Genomic DNA, 26,978 nt, shown 5'->3' on the forward strand with positions numbered 1-26,978 from the left:
AAGGGCTTTTCTGACCAGCAAAACAAAAGATAGAACAAAAATACATTTCACGAAACGTGCGCAAAAGCATAGACCATTACCTAAGCGCAGTTGTTGTGGCCCATTTTGCCCCAGTGTTTTGACGTTTCACAGTTTGTTTACATATGCCCATTTTGCCCAGGGCTATGCCCATTTTACCCCGCGTGTCAAAAATGCTTCTCGTAAAACATCAACTTTTATTTTACATTATTTACATGTTTTTAAGTTGTTTTCATACTATGTGGCAATTTTAATCCATAGATAAATGGTGGAGGTATGCAATAATGAAAGAAAAATTGTGTTTTATGGCATATTCAAAGGAATATTCAGTAAACTGCTTAACATGCCCATTTTGCCCCGCTTTCCCCTACCATTGAGAGACCGTAAGAACCCGTCCGGCAAAATGAGTGTATTTTTGAGTGATTTGAGTGACGCTGTCGAAATACAAGGCCCGATTATTAAACACAAACGGAAATGACACAAGACAAGTGCGTCAAGACAAACGGAAAATAGGTATGCATTTTGAAACCGTTCTTGTGACAGACAAGTTTCGTTAATTTTTTTCTTTCGTTAAAGCTGTGTCGATGTGTCAAAATGTTCAAAATCAAAACAAAAAACGTAAACAAGTTTATTTAAGACACGATCGTTTATCAAGCTAACAATCCTTGTTTAAAACATCGAAATGATTTTATCTCACTTCGTAAGTGACGATAGCGGCAGTGAAGAAGAAACAACGGTAGATCTGGCAAAACAGCGCCGACTGCTTCGAAGTGTTTTCGACCCGTTACAGCTTCATAACCAAGCGTGAGTTAAGCATACGGATCATTTGTGCAAACCGTGTTATACATGTTTCATTTCGTGGTTGTTAATTTCAGATTTAAGAAAACATTTCGTGTGTCGAAGGAAATTTTCCTTGACATTCTGGCGGAGATTAAGCCCTCCGAGTCTTTGTTATTCCTAAAAGTGTAAGCAGTATTAGATGTGATAATTACATGTGCCTATGCTGTTGGTTGTTGAAGCAGCCACTCAAAGAAGAAGTTGCTGGAATCCAATGCTGTTGAACGCAAACCAGGTGCGTGAGCCCTTCATCTTTCGACTACCATCAGAAGAACAGCAGGGAAGCGGTATATATGGCAGACGGCGTCGTGGTGGTTGTGTGTCGGTCAGAGATTGGCGCCGGCGGACGAAAGCAGTTTGACGCGGCGGGTGCGGACTTGGGTTTGTGCGTTTGTGACGATTTTGACGTGTCGTGTTTGGTTTGTAATCGAACGGTGCTCTGCAGTTCTCAATGTGTTTGTGTTTTTCGAGACGCCACATGCGGCGTTCGCGTTTATGGGCGGCAGGGCGGCGTAAAACGGGCGGTACGTTGGATGGCGGACGGCTTGGCGCACGGACTTAAACAAATGCGCATGCGCGTTGGCGCGACGTTGACGGCGCACTGGACGGGCGGGCGGCCTGTCGAGCAGATGGCGGTTCGTGTGCGAGGACACACACGTTGACGAAAGCACGGTATTTGTATTGGTGTGATGCGCGCGTGTAAAACAGAATGCGAACTCTCATCGCAGCGCGCTTCTCCGTGCTTCCTCAAGCTTCCTCATACCCCTCGGCCTGAATCACTCAAAATTTGGGGTCTCATTGTTTGCGTGGAAGCGCGCGAAAGAATGAGTTCTACCTGCCGGGGTCGAACGTTCCCGTTTGTATGGGGAGAAATCCGCGAGGTTTTGCGCTGCGGATTTGGAACGAATGTTGTTTTCAATGTAACATTTTGCTTCAAATTTTGATTTAAATCGTTGAAGTGAATTGAACTTAGAGGTATGTAACATTTTGAAAATGTTTTGTGATCTATTTCCAATAAAAAAAGTTTTCATCAGTTTTGAAAATGTATAATAAAAAAACATAAAATATATCGGAATATAAATATACATACAAATATCTATAATAAAAAGTTGTATATATATATATATATATATATATATATATATATATATATATATATATATATATATATATATATATATATATATATATATATATATATATATATATATATATATACTGAATATGTTATATGCTGAAAACTTTATAGCAAATATCGAAAAACATTTGCACCATGTAAATAACGTTTATAACTCTTTAAAATAAAATCAATCAGTATTTTTATACTTTTTTATAAAGTAAATCCAATCCTGTCGTCCCTCCTAAATTTGAAATAACTTAAATTCAAATTTAAAGAAAGTGAGTAAAGCTACCTTATAATTCATAACAAATCATCCAATAATGATGTAACGAATGAAATCCAATACCAACGGCCAAAAACATCAAAATTCAAAATTTAACCATCCTTGAATCGTAGATATAAACGTCTTTAAATGCTTGACAGTTTTATCTCATGATTCTCATTCTCTCATGAGCGTCGAACGGATTTCGTCGTTCGAAGCCGGTACTCGCCCCGAATATATCGAAGAAACACTGATCGCGAGGACGGTAGTCCTGCTTATTACAACAAAAAACTAACCCAAAACACAGAAAAACTACTAACAAATCTATCCGAAACGACATACTTGTGAAACAAACACACACACCAATACACATTCAAACATACATACACACACACACATGCACATACACACACACACAAACATATACAAACCACACATAAACCTCATTTCATTTTGTCCGATACTGTACCATCTCGCGTTACTGCCAAAACGATCCATTTCGTCGTGGGTTGAAATCTTTCTAATGTTATGCGAATTTTTTTGAGTTTAATAAATCCATATTCACATTCCATCGGCCTGAATCGTTAATAACTCCTTGTAATCCTTCTTGCTCGTAATCTTAGACACTAGGTTGTATGTAAGATTATTGTTAAATGCGATGCTTGTTAAGTCTTTTTGGCTTTTGAAGCAGGACATCTTTTTGAAATAAAATATAAAGAAAAAAACTTTTAAAAAGTTTGGAAATTTGCTAATGTATCAGAAAGTCAGTGGCGGATCAAGGGTATCAGGGGCCCTAGGCGGAACGACGAGTTGAGGTCCTCTGTAAATGGTAAATGTTGTTGGGGGGGGAGGGGGGTGGGGGTAAAGGCACTAAAGTTGCTGTTGGGAGATTGAACAGTAAATTTGAAATGCCGTCGAGGCCCCCTTTCGATCATCAGTCGCAAACTCTTCAATTTTTGCTGACGGGGGGGGGGTACAGTCGCAAACTCTAAATTTTTTCCCGAGGGGGGGGGGTGCAAATGATTCGCCAACCTCGGGGCCCCATCGGCCATCCTTCCGGGAGCCCTTGTCGCTTGTACTCTGTCCATACGGCATACTATAGAATGGCGATCTACGGGGCCCCTTAATCGGCGGGGCCCCAGGCGACCGCCTAGTCCGCCTACCATTAGATCCGCCACTGCAGAAAGTTCTAAGTATCGAAGAATGCTTTCTACCCGTCAGACTGGTTGGCTGCAAAAGGGTTATTGGGAAAAAGAAATATAACAATCTAGGTAAGGTAAGCCCGTGGGTTTAGGCAGATAAACTATATTTTTTACGCCAATCAGATACCTGCCGCATGAGAAATGGGCAAAGAAAAACGATGTGGCTACCCGTGTAGCCTTGTATTGCTCGTGTATTGCCTGCAATTTCGTATAAAAGGGGGCAATGTCACGGCACCAACCATCATTCGTGTTCAACATTTTACGTGCAACAGTTGACTCTTGAGCCTTTGGTGAGACTTCGTTATTTGTGATCACCTGTAATAATCGTGTGCTACGCTTATTCATGTGTTGTGTAGCTTCTACGGTATTCTGTTAAATGCCATCCAACGCATTGGTTTAAACTGATCCAAAATTATACGCCTATCTATCAATAGTCCGTCGACTAATTAAAAGCAAGCTACCCTTACACGTGGTAAAGAAGGACGAGTGCAAAAATGCCTGGTCAAGAAAGTGTGAAGGTGGCGGTGCGCATCCGACCCATGTCCCAGTCCGAGCAAGCTCGCGGCTGCCAGACCGTGGTAAAGCAAGCAACCCCAAACTTCCCGCATCTGCTTGTCGGCAACGGGTGCACACCGTGGCACCCTTTCGCCTACAACTACGTCTTCCCGCCCAGCGCTATGCAGTCCCAAGTGTACGAAGAGGCAGTTTCACCAATGCTGCACAAGCTGTTCGCAGGCTACAACGCGACAATCCTTTCGTACGGACAGAGGAGCTCGGGCAAAACGTTCACAATGGGAACAGACTTTATTGGCGAGATGGATAGCAACGTGGGTGTGATACCGCGAGCAATCAACGAGATCTTTTGCCTTATCGCGGACGGCACGGAGGCGGCGGTTGCACTCGTCGACACGCGAATCACCTGCTCATTCATCGAGGTGCACCAAGACCAAGTGTACGATCTGCTCACGGAAAATGCGATCGATATCGAGCGGCATCCGGTCAATATACGGGAAGCGGCCGGCGGGAACATCATACTCGAGGGGTTGACCGAAGTGCCGGTGAACGACAAGCACCGTGCATTAGACTGTTTGACGCGTGGTTCGTTCGGCCGAGCGTCGCGTAATCCCGTAATGAACAACGTGTCCACCCGCAGCCACGCGATCTTTACGCTCACGATGCATCACACTGCCAAGGACGATCCGACCATGGTGACACACTCCAAGTTCCGAATGGTGGATCTGGCCGGCTCGGAGCGCTCTAAAAAGACGAATTCGTCAGGCAGCAGGTTCAAGGAAGGAGTCGAAATTAACAAGTGTCTGCTGGCGCTCGGGAATGTGATCACGGCGCTGAGCAGCAGTGCCGGGTCGAGCAAGGGGCACATACCGTACCGCAGCTCGAAGCTGACCCGGTTGCTGCAAGACTCGCTGGGCGGAAACTCGTACACGCTTATGATTGCATGCGTCTCACCGACCGACTACAACCTGTCCGATACGTACAGCACGCTGCGTTATGCGAGCCAGGTGCGCACGATAAAGAATAAGCCGATTATCAACCAGGATCCGCCGCAAGCCCGCATCAAGCAAATGAAGGCCATCATACAGGACATGCGTGCGGAGATTCTGTCGCTGAAGAAAAAAGAGGATAAGAAATTAGGGGCTCCGCAACATGGGAATGCTGGACTTACAAGTAGCACGTCCCCCAGCTATAAGCAACTGCAGGAAGAGAACCGTTTGCTACAGCTCCAGTTGCAGGCAAAGATGCAAGAGCTGGAAGCAAACGAGATACGCGTAACATCGGCAGACAGGTTTCTAGAGGACATCGAGCAGTTGTTGAAGCCGCAGGGCAAGGCAGGTGTGCCGAAAGACGAAATGCATAGCAAGCTGGCTGCTCTGCTAGCACGTGAGAAGCGCTCGAAGAAGATTGAGGAGTGCTGGCACAAGTTGCAACAGCTCGAGACGGAGGTGGCCGATCTATTCCGGCCAAGTGTGGGAATAGCGAGTGAGCAAGCGAAGCTCAAAGAAGAGGACGCGAAGCGGATCGCTGGCAACCTAGAGCGCATCGACATAAATGAACCTTTTGAGCTGGGTAGGCGGCTGGCTGCGACACTGGCTGAATGGCGCAACCTAACCGAAGGTAACACTCACGACCAGGCGGTGATGCGTAGGGCTGAGGCAGCTTGCTGGGTATGGCAGATAGATAAAGTTATGTTCAGTACAGTCAAGGCAATGGTGCCGCTGTTCAAGCTGCAAAACGAGCGTGCCAAGAAGGTAAAATACATCGAACAGATTAAGGCGCAGTGTGCGAGGCTTCAGGAAGGGAGCGCCAAACACAAGAAGCTCCGTAGGCAGATTCTGCAAAACGAAACAGACCTTGAATATAGCAACACGCAGATCAACGACCTGCAAACGAATATATTGGCTACTTGCTCGGAAAGCCTGCCGAAGATAATCGATGACAGGCTGGCAAAGCTGCCGGATGGGTCGAAAGTGTTTAATCGCATGCTGATAAAACTTGTAGAGGCATCCGCGTTCCTCATTGTGGCATAATATGATCAAGTGGATCTATAAGCAACGAGCGACTACCATCTGGAGAAGCTACCATGTACTTTCATCCTGCTGGAAACCACAAGGAGATGCTGCAGTTCGGCAATCGTCACGAGGACAACCTGTCTCTGGTGTTAATGTAACGAACTCCTTTGTAAAAGCAATTATGCAATACATCGTTTTCATTCCCCAACTTTTTGCTGCGATATTAGATCCAGATAGATTTAATCGATAGATGGAAAGCTTTAAGTGGTAAATGAGCATTTAATTTATATTTTTACATATAGAAAAGTTGGTAAACATGTAATGGATATCAGTGTACATAAACAAACAGTTTCTCGTTTTTACAATACTCAAGCTAGCATTAATCACACTGTATGCAAAACACATAAGCCCAATACGTATACTAACCGAATAATAACCCACATTTTGTAATCTAACTATTTCACAATAGTTACATTGTTGTTGGAACCTTTTCGCAAGGTACCCAACGACCTGTCGTAAACGCGCGTTTTAAAATATGTGAGATATCGGTTCGGGTTTCAACCGATCGCGTTCGGTTCGCAAGGAAAGGATAAAAAGGGGCGACAGGACACGGAGAAGGTCTCTAAACCAAAAGCGGGAATCGAAGACTAATTTTTGGCAAACTATAAAAATCGTTTCGGCAAAGAATTTACACCGCGTTGGTTTTCATTCACCGCAACAATTGTACCTTACCCAGTTTATTCTTTACCTTTTGTTGTACCTGCAATGAAAACTCTGCTAGCACAGTTGCCATTACATATCACAATTTTCGCCGTTTGTATATTTTTTATACTTTCATTCTATGTAGGGTAATTCTTTGTTAAATGCCCGTGGCAAGTTTCGTCAGGACTACTTTGATACCTGTTGTTTCAAGCTACACGTGTTTGTCATATTAATGGGTACCGTAAAAAGCTGGTAGGAAAATAAATGATATACATGCTCCACATCGAAGCAATTAAAAAGTGTGACTTTAACTTATGGCTTAAAATCATAAAAAAATATTGAAACCATCGCCTAATAATACTAGAACCTTTACTGATGATGGAATTAACTACTACTACGATAAAAGCTGGAAATTTGCTAAAAATAAGAAATCGTGTGGACGACTTCCTTCCTCGATGCAGTTTGAGGGATACACCATTACCGGAGATGAAGAGTTTTGCAATGCATTTGCCTCATATTTCTCTTCTGTGTACACCAACAATTCTTCGGTACCGTCTAACTCAACATCGGCTTTATCCTTCATAAATGATGAGGTTTATATATGCACATCAGTAATCAACGATGATGAGGTGGAATCTGCTATTTCGTTGTTGAAGCTTTCCTACGCACCTGGGCCTGACAATATTCCCAGCGCAATTCTCATTAACTCAGTATGGGAAATCAGGCTGCTCTCATTCCCATACTGACCAAATTATTCAAAAAATCCTTGCAATCGAAATGCTTCCCGCGTCTTTGGAAATCATCGTGGATGTTTCCTGTTTATAAAAAATCTGACAAAACTAATGTGTGCGATTATAGAGGAATTTCAATGTTATGTGCGTGCAGTAAACTGTTTGAAAAGATAATGTCTCGTCATATGCTCCAAGCCTTTTCACCATTAATTTCTAATGTTCAACATGGCTTTATGCCGAAACGATCGATTGAGACCAATCTAATATACTTACTTAACTTTTGCCACTCCTATATTGACAAGGGCTTACAGGTTGACGTCATTTATTCTGACTTCTGCGCTGCTTTTGACAAGGTCAACCACTTTCTATTGCTATCTAAATTATCAAAGTATGGTGTTCACACAAATGTTGTTGAGTGGTTAAGAAGTTATTTAACTGATCGTTGCATTAACGTTAAGATAGGAACTAGTTTATCTACCACATTTCATAATTTATCTGGTGTTCCTCAAGGGAGTATATTAGGACCTTTACTATTTATTATATTTATTAACGATGTCGTGTTTGTTATTCCTCATGTTAAATTGTTGTTATATGCTGACGATCTAAAAATGTTCCTACCTGTTAAATATTCTGACGACTGTGAAATGTTACAAGACTCGTGCATGGTGTTTTAATAATGAAATGTTACTTAATGTTAGCAAATGTAGTTGTATAACATTCTCAAAGAAAAAAAATCCTATTATTTAGAACTACAAAATCAATGAAGACAGCGTTCCACGTTTTTCTCAGGTTCGGGACTTAGGAGTTATTTTAGACAGTAAGCTTAGTTTATCTAGCCATTATCAAACTGTAAGTTTCTACAATTACATTCACTTACATTCACTCTTAATCGTGCGCAGGAGAACAGTATTGTCGCGGTATACCGGAGTATTAAGAAAGAGAGCTTATCCGATCGGATGCTCCTTTTTATATCTTCTCTCTCGCCTTACGCTCGCGCGCCTATTCCTTCTCGCGCACCTGTCCTTTCTCACGCACCTACGCACTCTCGCGAGGCTACGCATTTCTCGCGCTCATTATGCGTGTCCTGCCCGACTCTCCCGTTATCTCCTAAGCTCTCTAACTATCTACTTGAGACCCTAATTAACGCTTAATATCGCAGACCTCAAGTGATGAGAAAAAGCTGTCCTTCCCAATTCACTTAATTTGAACAGGCGAACACCACAGAACCCCCCACCAGTGACGGAGTCGCGATAGAAAAAAGAATTGTGAGAGTGTTTATCTCTTAAATTGAGATTTCATTTAGTTTTTCGCAAAGCGAACATTCTTTTGGCTATTTGTGGTTTTGCCTGTTTTGGAGACACCCTCCATTTCGAAAGCAGGTTTGAGGCGGTCAATCGAAATAGATTCATTTTTTTCTTTGATTTTAACCGTGAAAAATTTTCTGCACCGTCGAACTACCTCAAAAGGTCCTTCATACGGTGCTTGTAAACCCGTTCTCACTTTATCTACCCGTACGAAAACATGTTTACAGGTTTGAAGGTTTTTTGGTAAGTAAACCGGTGTTGTATCATTTAGTTTTGGTGGGCATGGGTCAATGTGCCTTAGCGCTTTTTTAAAATCCTGAACAAATTCGGGTACGTCCTCGACGGATTTTGCAGCAGAGGGTAAAAATACTTCGGAAGGAAGTCGCAAACTTTCTCCATATACCATTTCTGCTGGAGCGCCTTTTAATGCGTCTCTGTATGCTACTCGAATGCCCAGAATCAGTGGCAGTCGAGAAATCCAATACGTATTGTCTTCACAGGCTTTTAACGCTCCTTTTAAGTGTCGACGGAATCTTTCAACCATTCCATTGGATTGAGGGTGATACGCAGTCGTTTTAATGTGATGTGTTCCTAACAACTTTGTTAGTTCTTCAAACAGTTTTGACTGGAACTGTCTGCCTCTATCTGTTGTGATTGTAAATGGACAACCAAACCTTGGAATGTAATTCCTTACAAATGTTTCAGCTAGCGTTTTAGCCGAAATATCAGGCATCGGATAGCATTCCGGCCAACGTCTAAAACGGTCAACAATGGTCAGTAAGTAGCTCATTCCTTCGGATGGTGGCAATGGACCAACGATGTCCATGTGCACATGTTCAAATCTCCCTTTTGGAACGGATAATGCTTCCAAAGGCGAGCGAGTGTGACGACCAATTTTAGATTTTTGGCATCCAACACACGAACGAGTCCAGTTTCCCACGTCCTTGTTCATTGACGGCCAGAAAAATCTTTCGGATAACAGTTTGCGTGATGCGCGAATACCCGGATGGGATAGGTTGTGTAGGTTGGCGAAAGTTTTTTTCTTAGAAATTGAGGAACATACAACCTATTCTGTCCAATCGACGACTCGAATACTAGTTTGTTTTTATCCAATATTAATTGATTTCATTTGAATTTGGAGTTTGCCTGACTATTTGAGTCTTCAAATAGTTGTTTTAGCTGTTCGTCTTTTTGTTGTTCCTTTGCAATTGCTTCATATGTGAAGTTTGTGATTTCGTTGGTTTCTCCTATTCGAGATAACGCATCTGCCACAACGTTGCTCTCGCCAGTAATGTACTTTATATCCGTTGTGAATTGTGAAATAAAGTCTAGTTGTCGGCATTGTCTTGGGGATTTTTCTGTTTTTGAATTTAGGGCATGGATCAATGGTTTATGATCTGTATAAACCGTGAACGATCTACCTTCTAAAAAATGTCGGAAATGTTGTATCCCAAGAGTAATAGCGAGCAATTCTCTATCGAATGTGGAATACCTCTGTTCCGTGGGCGTCATCGTTTTAGAAAAGAACGCAAGAGGTTCCAAAATGCCTTCGCTAGTTTGTTGTAATACTGCCCCTACAGCAACACTAGAAGCATCTGTTGTTAGTGTTTAAGTAGCATTACTTTTCGGATGCACGAGCATGGTAGCGTTTGAAAGTTCATCCTTTATTTGATTTATTGCTTGTTCACAAGCGTCAGACCATTCGAATTTGATTTTCCTATTTTTGTTGTGCTCTTTTACTAACTGGTGAAGCACTCTTAGCTTATCTGAAATGTTAGGAATGAAGCGGTGATAATAATTCACCATTCCCAAAACTCTTTGAAGCTGTTTCACCGAACATGGTGAAGGAAAATCTCGAATGGCCATTATTTTTTCTGGCGATGGTGTTATCCCTTTCGCCGAAATGGTGTGGCCCAGGAATTCTATTTGATTCACACCAAGAATGCATTTTGATGGCTTAAGTTTTATATCGTGATTCGTTAAACGTTTTAGAACAATGTGCAAGTGTTCTAAATGGGATTCACGCGTCGAACTAGCTATCTAAAGGAACTTTGTTCTTTGAAATATTTTGGAAGTTTTTTATTTTTAACAAGTTCCTCTTTTATGCGACCGTTCTCGTCAATGGTTGATTTGCGACTAACTAAATGAATCGATCGTTCCTACATATATTAAAGTCTACTTCGATTACACGGCTACTTCGTTTACACCCTCTCTCGATCGTTCACTCCAAGTTTCTTCCTGAGGACTTCGAATCGACCAGCTTCTAAAGCTTTAGTAAAAATATCTGCTAGTTGATTCAAAGTTGAAATAGGTTCAACGATTATGTTTTCTTTTGCAATATGGTCCCGCACAAAATGGTATTTGATATCTATGTGCTTGACCCGTTTACATTCTAAATTTTTCCAATAGTTTCAATTTCAGCTCCATGATGGTATTTTTGTTTGTGCCTGCTATTATCAAATCATCGACATATAGTACAATATATATTAAATCGTTACCTTCTTTGTTGAGCCAAGTGTAAAGGCAGTAGTCATGCTTGGAACGAACAAATTCTAGCTGCAACAGTGCGTCATTGAATTTTTCATTCCAGCAACGGGGGGATTGCTTTAGCCCATACAAAGATTTTTTCAAACGGCACACCATACCCGGAGCAGCTTCTATGCCATGTGGAACTTCCATATAAATTTCTTCTTGAAGCTCGCCGTGAAGGAATGCTGTTTTGACATCCATTTGATGAAAATAACATCCCTTTTGGATACCAACGGCCAGTACTGTTCGAATTGTTGTTAGTTTTGCCACCGGCGCGTATGTTTCGTGATAATCCATTCCAGGCTTCTGCAGAAAACCCTTCACTACTAGTCGGGCTTTATACCCAGTCCACGGTCGGGGTAGTTTCCACGAAATACCCACTTGGATTTCAATGGTCTACACGATGTCGGTCGCTTCACTAATGCCCAAACATCGTTTGTTTTCATCGACAACAATTCATCCTCAATAGCTTCCATCCATAATGTACAATCTTCCCGATCCACGATTTCGCTGTACGCACATGGTGGTTCAGTTGACAACTATCTATTTCTACCAGCTGTTGCGCTAAAGCCAGTGAAATAATCACGAAATTTTCTCGGGAGCCTTCGTTCTCGTTCACTATGTCGTGTTGCTATTGATTGTTCGCTTTCGCCAGTTTCGCGAGATTCATCATCACATATTGCATCGCGATATTCCTCGTTATTTTCATAAAAATCATCATGCGGTGTGGTTTCGTTTTCATCATTACGTGCGACATCTTGAAGTGCTTGCGTGATATTGGCGGCATCATCGTGTTCGTCCATGTTGGTGTTGATTTCTTCTACGTTAACAGCATCATTATTATTATCCTCCGTTTCCCCCTCTTGCTGAAAACGGATAGAAATAATTTGTTTGTCGTGATTTTCAACATCCTTCATTTCACAAAACGGGAAGCACTTCTCATCGAACTTAACGTCTCGCGCGATGATAATCTTCTCAGATCTTCGATCCCAAATACGATAACCGTTCGGAGCATAGCCGACCATTATTCCCTCAACACACTTATTGTCCAGTTTCTTTCTTTTCTGATCCGGGATCCAAGTAAAAACCTTACATCCAAAAATTCGTAGCTTTCTAAAATCTGGTTTTACCTTCAGCCAACATTCAGCAGGTGTCATATAGCCCTCTAACGCGCTTGTTGGGCTGCGGTTTATCAAATATGTAGCCGTCAACACCGCTTCTGACCACATTCGCTTTGGCATGTTGGAATCAATAAGCATGGTTCTGACCTTCTCAACCAACGTTCTGTTAAATCGTTCTGCAACACCATTCTGTTGTGGAGAGTAGGCTACCGTACACTGCAATTTTGCTTGTAGTAGGTTAGCTGCTCACTGGAATAATATTCTCGGCCCTGATCTACGGTTATTTTGCTTATTTTTCTCTCGAAGTGAGCTGCTGCCATTGCTTCATACTCTTTGAATCGCTCAAATACCTCAGACTTTCTTTTAATTGGATATACTACCGCAAAGTGCGTAAAATCATCTATGAAGCTAACAAAATATTTGGATCCGTTCCATGCAACAGGATCAGTAGGACCACACACATCTGAATGTATCATCTCTAGTGGGCGCGTGGCTCGTACTCGGTTGCCATCAAACGGTTCTCTACAAAGTTTCCCGAGAACACACGTGTCGCAAAAACCAACCTGCTTAGGCTTTGGATCTAAACCAACTGCCATATTATGCCGCACTAAAGTGTCCATAGAGTGTTGACTTGCATGTCCAAGACGACGGTGCCATAGTGTACTCACCTCAGATGTACACATACTTGCAGATGATCCAGTCGTCTCCAGCTCTAGTTGCAACTCCTAAAGGTTTCGCCGCATATGAGCTACAGCAATCACTTCCTTCTTGTGTTTCATTATAGCCTTCTCACAGCCATTTTCGCGAGTGAAGAGAACATCAATTCCAGCTTCCGACATTTTCTTGACAGAAAGTAGGTTGCTTCTCAAATCCGGTAGGTAAATTACGTTCTTGATTTCCACCGTAATGCCTTCTTTGGTTTTTCCTGTAACGCTACCTTCGTATTCGCCTACCAAAGTTACACCGTCCTTGGCAACGTCTACGACGAACGGTTCGTTAAGTTTCCTTATATTCTTCAAATATTTTCTGTTGTTGATCAAGTGGTCACTGCATCCAGAATCAACGATGAAAGAGTCTACTGCGAGCTCTTTTTCTCCAATTGGAAGCTGCGATTTCACCATAAAACTCACAGTTTTCTCTGCCAAGACAGAGTTGGCGTTTCTGTCTTGCATTTTGGATCGACAATCCTTTTGCATGTGGTTTACTTTTCCGCATCGATGGCATTTCCCTTTGAACTTTTTCTTCTGAAAACTTCCACCGACAAAAGCTGTTGATTTTTCTTCGCCTCAGTAGTCTGCTCGATCTGTTCTCTTCGATTCTTCACCTAACAACCGATGTTTCACAATTTCTAGGGAGAGATCTTTATCGTCCATATTTTCTAGAGCTGTCACTTATGGAACTGCTCGGCAACGTTATGAAGAGTTGAGAGACCAAATCGCTTGTTTCCATTTTTGCACCTGCAGTTTTCAACTGACGCACCAACCAGGTCGTCGAATTCGGCAAGATGGTTTCGCATTGACGATCCTTCCTTCATACGTAACGTGGCCAACCGTTTGCGCAAGATCGTCTGGCTTACCCCCGACTTCTTCGCAAAAGTGTCTTCAAGGGCTTTCCACATTTCCTTGGCTGTTCCCTTTTCTTCGACTATGGCTAGACAATCGTCTCCAACAAATCCAACCAGCAAGGATTTTGCCTTCCGGTCCATTCGCAAAACTTGTTCCGCGGTTCTCCGACCGCCTCAGGCACGTCTTCTTCGAGCGCCTCCCAAACTTCCGAAACTTCCAAGAACAAACGAACTCGAAAACGCCATTTTCCGTAGTTCGTTCCATTCAGCTGGGGAATGCCAGCACCTTCCTTTACTGAGGAGCCCATAACCTAAAGGAACTCTGTTTTTTGAAATACTTTGGAAGTTTTTTATTTTTAACAAGTTTCTCTTTTATGCGACCGTTCTCGTCAATGGTTGATTTGCGACTAACTAAATGAATCGATCGTTCCTACATATATTAAAGTCTACTTCGATTACACGGCTACTTCGTTTACACTATCAGAATGTCATCTATGTATACAAACACAAAATCTAAATCATGAAAAATATTATTCATGAGTCGTTGAAGACACTGGCTTGCATTTCTGAGGCCAAACGGCATCCTTAGTAATTCAAATAACCCGAACGGCGTGGTTATCGCCGTTTTGTGGATGTCTTCCTCGGCAACAGGTATGATGTGGTACGCTCGAATGATATCCAACTTGGAAAAAATTTGCAACCATCCAAGTTCATCGTAAAATCCTGCACATGCGGGATCGGATAACGATCAGGTATTGTGATGGCATTTAAACGCCTATAATCGCCGCAAGGTCTCCAATCTGAATCAGGTTTGGGTACCAACTTGACTATGAGGGACGCTGTGCGTTGCTTGGCATCGAGACGCTGAAGCAGCGGAACTGCAACGCTCAGAGGCTGTTTGTCGCGGGACTTCTTGACAATCGGATCGACTCGCCCGCGCTTTCGAGGCTCAACATGTATGTCCCGCCGAGATCGCTCCGAGCTAGGTCGCTACTTGACGTGGAGGAACGCCGCACTCGCTTTGGCTCCTCTGATCCATTTATTCGTATGTCCCGTGAGTTTAATGTTATTTGTGATCGTCATCAACCTGACATGTCGCGCACCGCATTGTTAAATAGTATTTGTGTCGTGCGACCTTTTACATGTTAATTATGTTACTTAAGACTAAGCGTGACAAATGAATGACCGAAATGTGACTATGTTATAATGAATGAATGTAAATGAATTCGCTTCAAGTGAGCCACTTGCGGTCCGTTGAATTTTAATTAATAAATAAAAAATAACAAATGTGTAGCGGTGACGAAGCTGACGACGAGGACACTCTGCAGATTCCCAGATCCAACATGTGTTGAAATTCTGCCTGAGCAATTTTGTGCTTTTTCGGATCCAGACGTCGTGGTTTAGAAAATGGTAAACTTCCTTTGGTTTCGATGTTATGTACTATCGAATGCCTAACTGGCTTTTTATAATCTGGTGGATCCACTAATGTTGGATATTTTTTAAAAATTTCACCAAATATGCTCGATTCAATCATCCAGTTTTTGGGGGTAGGTGTATCCACCAAAGCGATGGTTGCGATCGTTTCTTGTCCTGTAAGATGATCGATCAACCTCTTTCTTTTTAAGTCGACCCACAAATCGTGCTTCACTAAAAAATCAGCCCCAATGATTGGTCGATTCACTTCGGCAAGTGTGAAACAGTGCGAAAACACTCTCTTAAGTCCAAGACTTAACTGTAGCAACTTGGTTCCGTAAGTAGCAATAGGGCTACCATTAGCTGCTACTAGTTGGTGCTCAGCTTGTTTGATGACTTTTCCAAAAAGATTGTACGGTATGACGGACACGTCGGCTCCTGTATCTACAAGGAAGGTAAATGTTGTTTTTCATCGTCAATGAAAAGACGAGAGGAGCCCAATATTGCTCTCGGGTTGCCCGCCGCTGCCGTTGAGCAAATTAGTTTTTTGCTGCGAAAAATTGCAGGGTTTTTGGCACCATCGTGCTTGTTCGCCAAACCGAAAATGAAAATAACACATGGGGTGCTTCCGAACCTGTGATGGTGTTCTTGCACGTTTTTGGCTCTGAGATCTTTCTCGCTGTCTTTCTCTATTATTTCCTGTTTGGAAGGAAATTCTCCTTAGCATACTACGCAGTTCAGAAATTTCCTGTCGCAATATTGCAGTTTCATTCGAGGGATTTCTTCCCGAGCTCTCACTAGAAGAAACGCCTGCGATTGATGATACCGCTCCGGCTTGGGTTGCTTCCCACACCCTGTCTGCGATTTTAATTAGCTCATTGATTTCTCGGTTTCCGATGGCAATGAGCGCTACTTCCATTGTTTTTGGCAATCTTGATAACCAAAGCTTACGAATAAGCTCGGAAGTGAGGTTTGCAGAATCACCGGCCAGCTGAACCATGTGTCTGTAAAATTCAGACGGACTACGATCACCCATTTGTACGTGATACAACAACTGAGTGATTCGTTGTTCTTCACTCGCGTTAAGCCTTTCTAGAAGTTGGCTTTTTAAATGTGAGTACGGGTTGTTTGGTAATGGCATAGTTATTATGTCCATTATTTTCGGCAAGACGTTTTTCGGGAGCACGCTTAGAACGTGAGAATATTTCGAGCGTTCCCTTGTAACGTTTGAAATATCGAACTCAGCTTCTGCTGCCACAAACCATGCTCTTGGAGCGTCTTCCCAAAAACAAGGCAATTTTGTAGAAATTTTTTCTATGACCATGTGGTGTAATCGCTGGTGGCAATATGGCATAAATATGCTTGGAAGTCCGTGTCCCCAGCAGCACATCTATCGCTGTCGTGACTCCGACCTCAAAGGTTAGTCAGCAAGCAAGGTAGCGATAGGATAACGGAAGCGTTACAAACCGTTAGCACAGATGTTAGAGTTAGAACATCTAGAACAGAGTTAGAACAGATAAGGGCACGAAGCCTAGCACACGAAGCGTAGCACACGAAGTATGGTACACGAAGCGTAGTACACGAAGCGTAGTACACGAAGCCAAGCAAAGCAAGGTGCGTGAGAGCAAAGCAAGTGCGCATAAAAGTAGGTGTTCGATCGGACGATCGCTCTCTTCTGAATTATCCTTCGAAGTGTACGGTGCGAGTGCGGGAGTATATTATTGTACGGTGCGGTATTGTACGGTGTGCGTGAATAAAAGTTGTACAAAACCAACAAGTGGTGACCCCGACGTGATCAGGTGATCCGATAACGTGTCGCGAGTGGTGATAAAAAGTGGTGTGAAAAGGTTCCCAGGAAGTGGTGCAAAAGGGTGCTAAGATTGTGCTTCACTGCGCTGGTGTGGCTACGAAAAATCTATCGGCAACGATTAGCGTACCGCCGCACCCCAACCGTTTTGCCGGTTACCCAACCGCGTGCTATAAACGTTCTGTTCCGACCGCTCCGCCTTGTGGTGCTGACCGCTCTGAGGTCCACCGACAAAAACCGACACCGGAGGCACGTGCTAAGTGTCCATCGTAATCGCGGTGTGATCATCGCGGATAACCTGTCCGGTTCTAACATCGCAGAAGACATCCCTTCATCAACCGGGTCAACGTGAAGCGAACCAGCGACCGGCCTCAGCGACCATCTAGGGAGACGTTCGATTGCTGGTGCCAACCGTGCGCTACACCATACATGGGAAAGATCGGTGAGCTCGTTCCTTTTTTTTTTTGCTTTGTTACTATTTTATTTTTTTTCACGCGACATACTTCCGCAATTGCGTACAGTTAGGCGAAGTGTAAAATTCATACAGTGAACTTTTTTTTTATATAACACCATACATATTCTTTACCTGCGTTGTTCAATTCATCTATGACACTCGCACATTTTTTTTATCAAATTTTAAAAATATTTTAATTTTTTTAAATATAATTTCTTACATATATTCTTTCGCGATTATCACACATATATATCAATAATTTTGTATCATTCGTGTCAAGTGAGCATACATATATAGTTTACTTACGAGTTTAGACAGGGAGTAAAAACATTGTAAGGCCGAAGATGAAGACGAACGATAGCGATGGGGACAGTGCTGGGCACAGGGAAATTCCACAGCAATCCCCAGTTATGGCACCGGGTCGACCTCCAGTGACGGAGACCAACCAACCAAGGATAACACCTTTAGAAATCGAAAGGATTTCGACCAGACTACCTAATTTTTGGGAAGACGCTCCATCCGCATGGTTTGTGGCAGCAGAAGCGGAATTCGAAGTTTCGAATGTGACTAGGGAACGTACAAGGTACTCTTATGTACTGAGTGTGCTTCCAAAAAACATTTTGGCAAAGATAATGGATATTGTTTTGGCTCCATTACCTAGCAACCCTTACACACACCTCAAAAGCCAGTTATTAGATAGGCTCAATGTGAGTGAGGAGCACCGTATTACCCAACTCTTGTATCATGTACAAATGGGTGACCGAAGTCCGTCGGATTTTTATCGACATGTGGTCCAACTAGCCGGTGACTCAACAAACCTCACCACGGAGCTTATACGTAAGCTTTGGCTATCAAGGCTGCCCAAAACAATTGAAATCTCGCTAATTGCAATAGGCAGCCGGGACATCGATGAACTTTTAAAGGTGGCAGACAGGCTGTGGGAAGCAACCCAAGCCGGTGCGATTTCGTCAATCGCAGGGCCTTCCTTCAAACAAACATCGGGTGGGAATCCCTCTAACGAAATGAATACCCTGCGGCAGGAAATTGCCGAATTGAGAGACATGCTAAGAACGATCTCAGTACAACCAGATCGTAACAATAGAGGACGCCAACGAAATCGATCATCGAGTGGCAGTCGCTCAAGAACGCCGTCACAGGTTCGAAAACATCCAATGTGCTATTTTCACTTTAGATTTGGTGATAAAGCACGAAGATGCCAAAAACCTTGTAGTTTTTCTCAACAAAAAAACTAATATGCTCAACGGTAGTGGCGGACAACCCAAGAGCAATATTCGACTCCTATCGCTTGATGGACAGGAGCCGATGTGTCCGTCATTCCTTACAATTTGCTAGGGAAAGTAATCAGACAGGCAGAACACTCACTTGTAGCAGCTAATGGAAGCCCTTTTGCTACCTATGGAACAAAGTTGTTGCAACTAAGCCTTGGCCTGAGGAGTGTATTTTCTCATTGTTTTATACTAGCCGAAGTAAATCGACCGATAATAGGAGCTGATTTTTTGGCGAAAAACGACTTATGGGTCGACCTCAGAAGGAAAAGGTTGATCGATCATCTTACAGGACAAGAAACGATCGCAACTATTGCTTTTGTGGACACGCCAACTCCAAAAAATTTTATAATCGACACAAATGGTTTTGAGAATCTTTTAAAAGAGTATCCATCACTGATGGATCCGCCGGATTATAAGAAACCAGTCAAACATTCGGTAGTCCACCATATAGAAACAAAAGGTTCACTGCCGTTTTCCAAACCCCGCCGTCTCGATCCAAAGAAGTTGAAGATTGCTCAAGCGGAATTCCAACACATGTTGGACTTGGGAATCTGTAGAGTATCATCGTCGTCAGCTTCTTCGCCATTACATATGGTACCCAAATCCGATGCAGATTGGCGACCATGCGGCGACTATCGACGGTTGAACGCTATCACAATTCCAGATCGATATCCGATCCCGCACATACAAGATTTTACAATGAATCTAGATGGTTGTAATTTTTTTACAAAGTTAGATATCGTGTGGGCATATCACATCATACCGGTAGCCGAAGAAGATGTTCACAAAACGGCGATAACTACACCGTTTGGGTTGTTCGAATTCTTGAGGATGCCTTTTGGTCTCAGAAATGCGAGTCAAAGCTTCCAACGGCTAATGAACAACATTTTCCACGACCTAGATTTTGTATTCGTCTACATTGACGACATTTTGATCGCCAGCCCGTCGCGTGAGTCCCATTTAGAACACGTACATATGGTTCTAAAACGTTTAACGGACCACGACATAAAACTCAAGCCATCAAAATGTGTGTTCGGTGTTAATAAGATCGATTTCCTAAGTCACACTATTTGTGAAAAGGGAATAAGTCCAACCTCGGATAAAATTGAAATTATTTGCAATTTTCCCTCACCAACTACTGTAAAACAACTTCAAAGAATCTTGGAAATGGTAAACTATTACCATCGCTTTATTCCCAATGTTTCACACAAGTTAAGAACGCTACACCAACTGGTGAAGGAACACAGCAAAAAAAGAAAAAAAAGAATTCGTATGGTCAGACGAATGCGAGGAGGCCCTAAAACACATCAAAAGTGAGCTATCGAACGCCACCATGCTGGTGCATCCTAAGTGTGACGCCATTTACACACTGACGACTGATGCATCCAATTTTGCCGTTGGGGCAGTTTTGCAGCAAGTCAACCAGGGAATACCGGAACCTCTTGCGTTTTTCTCCAAAATGATGACGCCCACGGAACAGAGGTACTCCACATTCGACAGAGAATTGCTTGCAATAACTCTAGGAATTAAGCACTTTCGACATTTCCTAGAAGGCAGAATATTTACGGTCTATACTGACCATAAACCACTAGTCCATGCCCTCATGTCCAAAGCAGAGAAATCGCCGAGACAAAGTAGGCAACTAGATTTTATTTCGCAATTCACAACGGACATTAAATACCCAACGGTCAAAAGCCGAAGATTTTATATTGACCTTTCACTTTTTCTATCTGTCTCTCGCTCTAATTTGAGCGATTTTCCCCTGATGAGTGTCCCCGAGCCTCCTCGTGTGGTTGTTGTTGTTGGAAGTTGAAACCGAACCCCCTTCGTGCGCTGCCAAAATCAGCGAAGAACGAAATCGAGTGGCTCAAGCGAAAAAACGAAAAAAATGATGACAATAACACACACGCACGCACAAGGCGACACCCGAAATTTGGTGCGATACCGGCTTTCAGTGGAGCAAATACACACACATGCACACATGTGGCCACACCAGCGCTCTGTTCTAGTGCAGGCAGTTTTCTGCAGTCCACGGTGATACTACGCCACGCACTTGGCGATACGCTGTGTGCAGTGGTGCACAGTGCATACACGGCGACACACGCTCTGCTGTGCGGTGAGATTTGTGTTCTGTGTCCAGTGGTGTAAATATACACACACACGCACTTGGCTACACACGCAGTACGGCGCTGTTGGCTTGGCAGAAGCGCATACACACATCACGCAGTAGGCTTTACTTTCAGTCCAGTGAGGTTGGTGCTTGTGTGGTGTTGCAGCTCTTGGTGGTCAGCGGATAAACCCCGTAAAAACGGAGATCATTCTAATTTAAGGTAAGTAAAAGTGATTAAAATTATCAACCAACATCCCCCCTTCTAATTAATATCATTTTTCTTCCATTTCATGAGTGTTTCACGGCGAACGGAGACAACAAAGCCTGTGGCTGTGTCGTAGTGTTCGAAATGGTGGCCCGTACAGTGTAGCGAAAGGAACTAGGCGCAACAGCGAGGAAGAGCTAAAAGTGTTGTGACGATTTTGTGATTTTATTCACTGTGCGAATGTGGAAAGTGTGTGTTGAATTAATGTGCGTTAATGTGAAATTAAGTTCAGTGTTCGTAGTGCATGTGTTTTTGATTTTTGTGAAACTTGTTAGATTAATGGTATTAAATTCAATAAATAGAATTGTTGTGATATAATTCTGTGCACTGTATCATTTTGGAAAGAAATCCTGGCAAAAAAGGGGGAGGGGGCTATTAAAACGAAGGTTCGTACAGACCCCCGTTCGGGTTTTGCTTCGGCTTCGGGTTTGCTTCGGCTTCGGGACCCGACGGATCACTTGAATAATTTCGCCAACTCAAGTTCTTTTTCAAGCGCGTATTCCCAACCAACCAAACCGAGCTCTTTCGAAGCAAATCCTTAGTGATGAGCTAGAAAGCATCCCACCGGTCACCAGCACTCAGAGATCCGCTGAGATTGAAGCTGGCTTTGAAGCTGAGTTGGCGAAATTATTCAACCGATCCGTCGGGTCCCGAAGCCGAAGCAAAACCCGAACGGGGTTCGGCACGACCCTTCGTTAAAATAGCCCCCTCCCCCTTTTTTCCCAGGATTTCTTTCCGAAATGATACAGTGCGAACCATTATATCAATATGATTCGATTTATTGAATATTTTATATAACATTAATACAAAAAAAAACACAACACATGCACAATAACCACTGCACTTAATTCTAAATTAACGCACATAATTTAACAAACACTTTTTACACTCGCACAGAGAAAAATCAGCTCAGCACTTTTCTGCTCACATCGCTGTCGCGCCTAGTTCTTCTCGCTGCACTGTACGGGCCACCATCTCCAACACCACGACACTGCCACAGGTTTTGTTGTCTCCGTTCGCCGTGAAACACACATGAAATGGAAGAAAAATTATATTAATTAGAAGGGGGGATGTTGGTTGATAATTTTAATCACTTTTACTTACCTTAAATTAGAATGATCTCCATTTTTACGGGGTTTATCCGCTGACCACCAAGAGCTGCTGCAAGCCTACTGCGTGAATGTGTGTATGCGCTTCTGCCAAGCCAACTGCGCCGTACTGCAGCCAAGTGCGTGTGTGTGTATTGTTGCACAGCAGAGCGTGTGTCGCCAAGTGTATGCATGTGTGTATTTGCACCACTGAATTCTGAACGTCCACCACACAGCGTGTATCGCCAAGTGCGTGGCTGTGTGTAGTATCACCGTGGACTGCAGAAAACTACCTGCACTAGAACAGAGCGCTGGTGTGGCCAAATGTGTGCATGTGTGTACTTGCTCCACTGAAAGCCGGTATCGCACCAGATTTCGGGTGTCGCCTTGTGCGTGTGTGTGTGTTATTGTCACAGCACACTCGTTCGTCTTTTTTTTTCGTTTTTTCGCTTGAGCCACTCGATTTCGTTCTTCGCTGATTTTGGCAGCGCACGAAGGGGGTTCGGTTTCAACTTCCAACAACAACAACCACACAAGGGAGCTCGTGGATACTCACGAAGGAAAATCACTCAAATTAGAGCGAGAGACAGATAGAAAAAACGAAAGGTCAATATAAAATCGTCGGCTTTTGACTGTTGGGATGTCACGCCTCTCACGTATGGCAACAGCGAACAGCTGCGCGTGTAGATGTGTGAGTGCGCGGAGAATATAGATGGATGACGAATGAAGAATACAGGTAGTTTTGCTCTCTCGGCCCATTTAAGGCCCGAATTGTCACTCACACAAATGTAAAATACATTTTCAGCAGTGTGTGCGTGAACGAAAAATTACTTTCAATTCTTTTGTCATTCATCAATCTATCGCCGGCTTTTTAACATCGATTTGTTTATGGAAAATTAATCAAGTGATAAAAACGTGATTATTGATACGAAATGGCAACGCAACGCGATAAAAAAACTGGTGCTGTGTACAGAGCCCGTGATGCAATGAATGTGAGGTTAGAACGTGAGTGGGAAGCTGAGGAAATTGAAAATAGAAGCAATCAACTCTCAACATGTAAAGTATCTATAGCTGTATAAGTGTTTCAACCAACACTAGAAATTATACATAACATTTCAGGTTTCTTACAGCAAACATAGATGCAGATTTTTCAAACGTGGCTCTGCCGACGTTTGATTCATCACTTGAATATGATGAAGTAAATGAAGCTGTGAGCAGTGATATGGATGCAATATCTACTGAAAATGAATCAGATAGAAATAGTGAAGCAATGGATCTTGATGCTGATGATAACCAAACCCCTGAAGAGTCTTTCGTGGATGGTTTAAGAAGGTGGGCTTTAGAGACCAATCAGACGCATCAAGCCATTAATTCATTGCTGTCCTTGGTGCGACAGCGAACACCATATAACGTTCCAAAGGATGCTAGAACCTTTCTTAAAACACCGCGTGGCACAGAAAAAACAATTAACACCATTGGTGGTGGGCAGTTATGGTATCACGGTATAGCAAAAAGCCTTCAAAAATATTTTAGGTAAGGAAGCATTTGCAAATTTTTGCACGATATGTTACACGAAGCTTTAACATTTTTAAAAGGAATAACAATCGGTTGTGTAACTGTTGGTTTCATTTTAGAAAAGTAACTCCACAAGTAGATGCCTTTAAACTAGATTTTTTATGGACGGACTACCCCTCCATAAAAGCGGACCAAAACAATTTTGGCCTATTCTGATGAAAATTTACGGAATGATCAGTGTCCCTGTGATGGTGATAGCGATTTTTTGTGGAGATGCTAAGCCGGAATCGGCTGAAGATTACTTGCGACAGTTTGTAACGGAGCTAAATGAGCTGCAAGACAAAGGAGTTTTCATCAATGGAAGGAAATTTTCTGTAGCACCACGAGCAATTATTGCTGATTCTCCAGCTCGTGCATTTATAAAGGTAAACATGAACAATGAGTGTTATTTTTAATAGTAATTAATATTTTTTCTTCTCTTCGTTTTAAGGAGTCGTTTCCTTCAATGCAGGGGAAGGCTGTTTGAAATGTACCAGTGTAGCAAAAAAAGATCCAATAACAAAAAGGATGTATTTTGAAGGAAGTGGCGCTGCAAAACGAACAGATGCTCTTTCAAAGATGATAAATACCCCACACATTGCAAATTTAAAACTCCTTTAATTAACTTGAACAATTTTAACATAATCAAAGGTGTTATTATCGCAGAACCTTTGCATCTTTTTGATTTTGGCATCATGCGAAAATTGTTATCCATTTGGCAATTTATGACAGTGGGAAAACACAAAAATGGAATCCCCAGCAACGACACCAAATAGGCCAGCTCATAAAAGACACGAAACTGCCTTCTGAAATACATCGAAAGATGCGTAACTTGAAGTATTTTGGATATTGGAAAGCTTCAGAATTCAGAAGTTTTTTGTTATACATTGGTTCAGGTGTTTTAAAAAACTACTTGAACAATGAAGAATATCAGCATTTTATGCTTTTTTTTTTGCGCTGTAACATTTTTATCTTCGCCTGTTTACAAATCATATTGGAATTATGCAGGAGCATTGCTTAACAAATTTGTGTTAGACTTTGGCCCCATATATGACAAAAGTCTTGTGTCAAGCAACGTGCATAATTTGGAACACGTTTTAGACGATGTTAAAAATTTTGGTGATGTAACTACTACTTCAGCATATTCATTCGAAAATAACTTACAAGTACAGAAGAACCTACTTCGCCATGGATCACGAAACTTAGAGCAAATAGTCAACAGGATAGCAGAAACAGAACATTTGAATATAGCCACTGAAAATACCAGTGTGAAGAATTATCCTATGATCACCACAATAGGAAACAACGAATGCATCCATATCAGATCAGACTTTATGCTAAAACCAGATGAAAGGAATCAGTGGTTTATGCTTAAAGATAATACTGTAGTGAAATATGAATCTGAAGCTCTAGGTTCACAAGAATTTGTTATCTATGGATCCCAATTTTTAAAACAAAGAGAAAGTTTTGTACAACCGTGTTCGTCATATGATTTACATATAACTACTGCAGATCTAAATGACTTATCACGTGATTGTATTCAAGTGGACGTTTCGGAAGTATTGTGCAAACTTAGTGCTATCAAAGTAGAAGATAATGCATTAATGTATACTCCTCTATTGCACACACTTATTAAATAAATGAATATCATAAATAGAAACTTAGAATAAATTTAAAATAAATAAAAGAAAATCGAATATAATTTAAAATAAAACATGATTCTCTTTGGATTTTTAATTCATTTTATTATTAGTTCACAGCCGGTTCATTAACAATTTTCTCTAATAGCCTTCTAATAGGAGTTAAATAGAATTTCGCTTGCGACACAATACCTTGCTTGTACTGGTCATATTCAAGCGCTCTTTAGCGTGAGGCAGTTTTTTGAGAAAAAATTTTGCTACATAGCCCTCGTTAATTGTGTTAAACACCGTGCTTCCTAAATCTTTAAATAACCTAATTACTAATTTATAATCACTAAACACTATTTTCGCTATCGGACTGCGACCTTTCCAACTGCAAGTGGGCAAAAAATGTCGATCGAAAAGTAGATCCATCGCCTCGTGTAATCTGTTATCGGTATCACCGCTATTAATTTGAAGTTCACACCATGTTTTTAGGTCGTTATAATAGCTCTGTTCGCCAAGCTGCTGGTTCACAGCAACAAATTGCTCTTCATTTGATATTGGTGAAAATTCAAAGCTTTTATCTAGAGTAGCCGACCTATTAACGGATGGTGTATAAACAACGTCCTTGACTTGCTCTAAGGTTACTTGAAGCAAGGAAATTCGTTTATCCATCTTGTCGATCTTTTTGTTTAAATGCTCCATCTGTTCCAGTATCATCTGAAGTTTCCGATCCGTGGAAGTCTCGATAACTTCATGATATGGTGGTGAGGAAGTTTGATTCCTGTCCTCTTCTAAAGGATTCATCTCTTCCGCTGCGGTGATGAACGGTATCTCCTCATAATGTTGGATTGGTTCTGATTGATTAGCAAATTTAGGCACGCTCCATATTAGTGGTGGAGGCATAGAGGATATTTGCTCTGAAGCCATGTTATTTGCCGGACTTAACTGCACGTGTTCGACACGTTGCCGTTTTACAATCTTTTTCTTCGTTCCAATTGTTGGCTGAAACCCCGCTTCTGATAATGCCATGATAATCCTAGGAGAAAGATGTATTGGGATGAATTATTTTATAAAGTACTTTGAAATGAGAAACTTTAATTAACTTACACAAACGGTATTAACAATGAGCAGGAGTACGGTAATAGCGAGTTTCAATTTCACGGTTCACAGACGGTATTAACTTGCGTTGTTCACTTAGTTTTCACGTAATTAAAGTTCGATTATTTAATATGGCTTAAAACATTAGGTAGTGATGTTACGCTAGCGATAGATAGTACTCAGAAAAATGCAACAGTATTAGTTCGATGTATTATCTCTAGATGTCGCTATTTTGTTTGTTCATCATACTTATGAACTCTATGTTGAACGTTCTGAGTACCGTCCCAACATTTCTTTAAATGCGTTGTTAGCGAGTCTAAATGCCAAGCGGCTAGTATTGAAATCGATAAAGCGGTT

At 42.1% G+C, this 26,978-nt stretch overlaps 1 protein-coding gene and 2 long non-coding RNA genes across 5 annotated transcripts; all 3 read left to right on the plus strand.

The window, feature by feature from the left end:
* Positions 1-3,933: 3,933 nt before the first annotated feature.
* LOC120901107 (kinesin-like protein KIN-4A) lies at positions 3,934-5,985 on the plus strand. The gene has a single exon (XM_040308815.1). The coding sequence runs from the start codon at positions 3,934-3,936 to the stop codon at positions 5,983-5,985; it is 2,052 nt and encodes a 683-aa protein (XP_040164749.1).
* A 15,138-nt stretch (positions 5,986-21,123) lies between these two features.
* On the plus strand, positions 21,124-21,574 carry LOC120902195. The gene is made up of 2 exons (XR_005739386.1): positions 21,124-21,211; positions 21,287-21,574. It is a non-coding gene; the product is annotated as an uncharacterized LOC120902195 (long non-coding RNA).
* Positions 21,575-22,808: 1,234 nt separating this feature from the next.
* LOC120904417 lies at positions 22,809-25,580 on the plus strand. 3 transcript variants are annotated; one of them, XR_005739748.1, is made up of 5 exons: positions 22,809-23,080; positions 23,150-23,400; positions 23,464-23,877; positions 23,979-24,284; positions 24,350-25,580. It is a non-coding gene; the product is annotated as an uncharacterized LOC120904417 (long non-coding RNA). The 3 variants fall into 3 exon arrangements; XR_005739747.1 differs by having other exon boundaries at positions 22,809-23,400; XR_005739749.1 differs by having other exon boundaries at positions 22,809-23,400; positions 23,475-23,877.
* Positions 25,581-26,978: the final 1,398 nt, after the last annotated feature.

The sequence above is a fragment of the Anopheles arabiensis genome, chromosome 3, assembly GCF_016920715.1.
Source record: "Anopheles arabiensis isolate DONGOLA chromosome 3, AaraD3, whole genome shotgun sequence".
In the NCBI taxonomy this organism is placed as follows: Eukaryota; Metazoa; Arthropoda; class Insecta; order Diptera; family Culicidae; genus Anopheles; species Anopheles arabiensis.